Below are 3,776 nucleotides of genomic sequence, written 5' to 3'. Positions count from 1 at the left end.
GTTAAGGTTAAGGTGGTGGTTAAGGTTAAAGTGGAGGTTAAGGTGGTGTGGTTAAGGTTAAGGTTAAGGTGGCGTGGTTAAGGTTAAGGTGGCGTGGTTAAGGTTAAGGTGGCGTGGTTAAGGTTAAGGTGGTGTGGTTAAGGTTAAGGTGGTGGTTAAGGTTAAGGTGGCGTGGTTAAGGTTAAGGTGGTGGTTAAGGTTAAGGTGGTGGTTAAGGTTAAGGTGGTGGTTAAGGTTAAGGTGGTGGTTAAGGTTAAGGTGGCATGGTTAAGGCAGCTGGATCCCGCATAGAGTCCTGCGTCCGTTGTCTTGAAAAACACCTCAAGCACGCGTTGGTGCATGCCCAAAACCCTGAGAGGAGAATGGAGGAGGATTGCACATGGCTGTCCCCTGGGGTGATCTCTCACGTTCCCTGTCTCTGGTGAGCGTAAGCACCCTACAGCAAATTAAAATCACAAAAGTCGGGAACCAGCAGTTAGCGTAATGGCTATGTCGCTGGATTCCCACGTAGTCGACCGCGGTTTGTGTCCTGGACCCGGTGGCTTAAAACTCACGCCGGGCGCGTGTGTGTGCGTGCCCAGGATCCCGAGAGGAGAATGGAGGAGAGGGGATTGCGGCGTGACCATCCCCCCTGGGGGGTGATTTCTCGCTTTCTGTCTCTATGTCTCTCTCTGTCTGTCTGGCGAGCGCACGCGCCCTACAGTGAAAATCTCTCCAAAAAAAAAAAAAAATCACAAAAGTCCCGGACCCCAATTCCAGTCCTCTGGTGCACTCAGTGAGGTAGGGCCCCTGTTCCCTGCTGTCCACCAGGGTTGGCAGGCTTCCGCCCAGCGTGTGGGGTGCAGGGCTGCCATTCCCCGACCAGCGCGGCTGTCACTGGTCCGCAGGAGCCCAGCTCCCCTGGCCTCTCTCTCCAGTCTGCACCTCGCCGTCCTTACTTGACCTGAAGGCAGAGTTGCTGGGCTGGGTTTGGAGGGGATGAGGAAACAGGTGACACCCGTGGGCTCAAAGGTCTGAAACCACCTTCGAGTGGTCACTGGCACCTGGAGGGATGTGGGCAACCCAGGCATCTGGAGCCTTTCCACAGCTCGACCGTTCCCCTTCAGCCAGGTCTCTGGCCACCACGCTCTGGGCAGGGTCTGTCTGGCCCACCTCTGTGCTCCTGCGTCTGGACAGTGCAGCCCCGCGGTCAAAGCCGATGAGAGAGTAAAGTCTGGAGTCGTCCTTCCCTCTTCCACACCCCCGCGGGGAACCTCAGGGACCCCGGGACCGGGAAGGCAGAGAAGGTGAGACTCTGGGAAGGGAGGGAGGACAGGGGCTGGGCGGCCCCGGGATCACCAGCTCTGGGCCCCATTAGTGGGTAAACTGAGGTGGGGTAGGCCCACTATCCAGAGCCCCCATTTCCCGGGCTGAAGGGGTCTGTGGGGCTGTGTCCAGGGCCCGGCAGCAGCTGCAGGGCCTCTGACGTCAGCCCCGTGCCCCAAATAACTTCCTCCTGGAGCCACTTCCGCCGTGGCCACACGTCCCCAGAGGAACAGGGCCAGGCGTGCCCAGGGCAGGGACACAGGGACGGTCACCCTGGGCAGCCTTCCCAAACTCACTTCCGCCCCACCCAGCCCTGCCGCCCAGGCTGCCGGGAAGCACCCGCCCCCTGCCTCGGCCGGTGGAGGAGGCACAGCCCCTGGGCAGGAGCCAGGGCCAGGTGCGGGTCACCCTGGTGGGTCCTGGGTTGTGTGCCTGCTGTGGGCCTGGAACCCGGTTTCCTAGGAAGAGGGGCGCTGGGTCAGCAGGGACCACTGGCCTGCCAGGCCCATCCTTCTGCTCTCTCACAAGGTCTCTGACCCGCGGCCCCAGCCCCAGCCGCTTCATTGCAGCTGGAGAGAATGAAGAATAGAGTGGAGCCCGGAGTCTCACGGGCGTCTGCACTCAGCCTAGGGTGTGGCGGCCCCAGGCCCGGGCCCGGGAGCAGGGCTCTGGTGTACCAGGGTGAGGGGTCTGCTGAGGGGTTCAGACCCAGGTCAGGAGTCCGGGTTCTGGCACCTCCTTCCTCCTGGAGAGGAGCTGGGCGGGCCGGGCTGACAGGTCGGGCGGCATAGTCAGGCAACACTCACCTCCGGCTTAAAACCCCACTTGATGGAGCCCACAGCCGCAGTGCTCGCACCGCATGCCGGAACATGAGGCAGCCCCTGGCCCTGCTGCTGCTGCTGCTGCTGGGGTGGTCTGGTGAGTCCGGGTGCAGGGGGCCCCACTGCCTCGCCCGCAGGTCCAGCTGTGACCCGGAACTGGGGCTGCAGGACAGGCCTCCCTTCCCTGTCCTCATGGCGGGCCCCTGGGGCAGGTAGGAGGGTTCTGGGTGTCCCTCCTGGGGCCTGAGGACCCTGAGGCAGAGCTGTGGCCCCCTCCCTGCGTGTGCTCCTGCTGCCCCCTCTCGGCCTTGCTCCGTGGGGCTCCGTGTAGGGTCTGAACACAGGCCTGCTGCTTCCAAATCTCTGGATGGTCATCAAGGAGTCGGGGTACGGGGAGAGCAGGGGCAGCTGCCTGAGGAGCCCAGGAGACTGGCTGGGAGCTCAGCGGGGGTGGGGGAGCCCAGGTGTCCCACCTTCCTGGTGACAGTTCATGGAGCAGGGGCTGAGGCGCTGTCCCCCTCCTGATCTTGGGTCAGGGTCACCAGGTGCCAGGCCCCTCCCTGCTGGCAGGCCTGCCAGGGAAACCCTCCCGCATTCCTGGGCTGGCCAGGCCAGCCTGGCAGCCACCACACTTCCCTGTCCTCAAGTCACCTCCTGGGGCCAGGCGGGTCACCCGTTGGTGGCTTGGCCAGGGTTCCAGGCTTCCTCATTCCTGGGGGTAGTAGGGCTCCAGGGTGGCGCCTCCATGGAGAGGCCCAGGGGTGAGAGGGAGTCACCCTTCCCTCATGAAGCAGTGAAGCCACGGGGCCCTTTCCCTGGCCTCTCCTGGTGGGCTCCCCGTGTGGCAAGGGCTTTACCCACCCTGCAGATGGGCTCTGACCTACGGGCCTGGCAGTGGAGGCCCCGGCCTGGGCACTGTCCCTCTGGGCTGCACTGAGCAGGTGTGAGGTGGGCAGGCCTGGGCTCCAGGTGTTGGCTGACACCCTCTTCTCTCACTTCCAGGGACGCAGGGGGACAAGGTACTCAGAGGTGAGCACCCACGACCCTTGGGGTGAGGCGGGAGCAGGTGTGATGGAGCGCAGGGCTGCCGCCCCTACCCCCCCACTGGGACCAGACAGGGCTCAGGGAACCACAGGAAGCCAAATGGACCCGGTGTTTGGGAGGGCACACGGGCACCGAGGTGTGACGCCAGGGAAGGGGCAGGAGGTGACAGTCAGAGCCTGGAGACCAGCTTGCTGAGCAGTGGCTGGTGTGACAGGCCATGGGGCCTGTGGCGGGTGCCACTCTGGGATAAGACCCTCTGTTATCTCCAGCCACCCTGTGAGCTCAGAGAGGAAGGGTCTCCTCTCCACCTGAGGGCAGTGAGGCTCCCGGAGGGCTGGTGGCTGCAGAGGGCCTGCTCGGGCCAGGGGCTGACCCACTTCCCAGGGGTCCCCGAGAGGACAGGACACTGAGCAGAAAGTGGGAACTGGAGTGCAGGCGGGGCCGGCCCCAGCCCCCAGCGGGTCCCACATCCAGTCGCCCCACAGCATGCGGGCGCCCCAGGACGCTCAACCGGATGGTGGGCGGGCAGGACGCCCTGGAGGGTGAGTGGCCCTGGCAGGTCAGCATTCAGCGCAACGGAAGCCACTTCTGCGGGGGCAGGCTCCT

The 3,776-nt window shown here is 64.0% G+C and overlaps 1 protein-coding gene across 1 annotated transcript in view; it reads left to right on the top strand.

Annotated features, from left to right (window-relative positions):
* The first annotated feature begins 771 nt into the window (after window positions 1-771).
* Window positions 772-3,776, top strand: part of PRSS27 (serine protease 27) — an 8,548-nt gene continuing 5,543 nt past the window's right edge. Inside the window, exons 1-2 of the mRNA XM_027771013.1 lie at window positions 772-2,233; window positions 3,645-3,729. Coding sequence (XP_027626814.1) covers window positions 2,175-2,233; window positions 3,645-3,729 — 144 coding nt within the window. The 5' untranslated portion in view covers window positions 772-2,174. The remainder of the gene's footprint in view (window positions 2,234-3,644; window positions 3,730-3,776) is intronic.

The sequence above is a fragment of the Tupaia chinensis genome, unplaced genomic scaffold (genome assembly GCF_000334495.1).
Source record: "Tupaia chinensis unplaced genomic scaffold, TupChi_1.0 Scaffold000178_1, whole genome shotgun sequence".
In the NCBI taxonomy this organism is placed as follows: Eukaryota; Metazoa; Chordata; class Mammalia; order Scandentia; family Tupaiidae; genus Tupaia; species Tupaia belangeri.
This window is presented reverse-complemented; position numbering and strand designations above follow the sequence as displayed.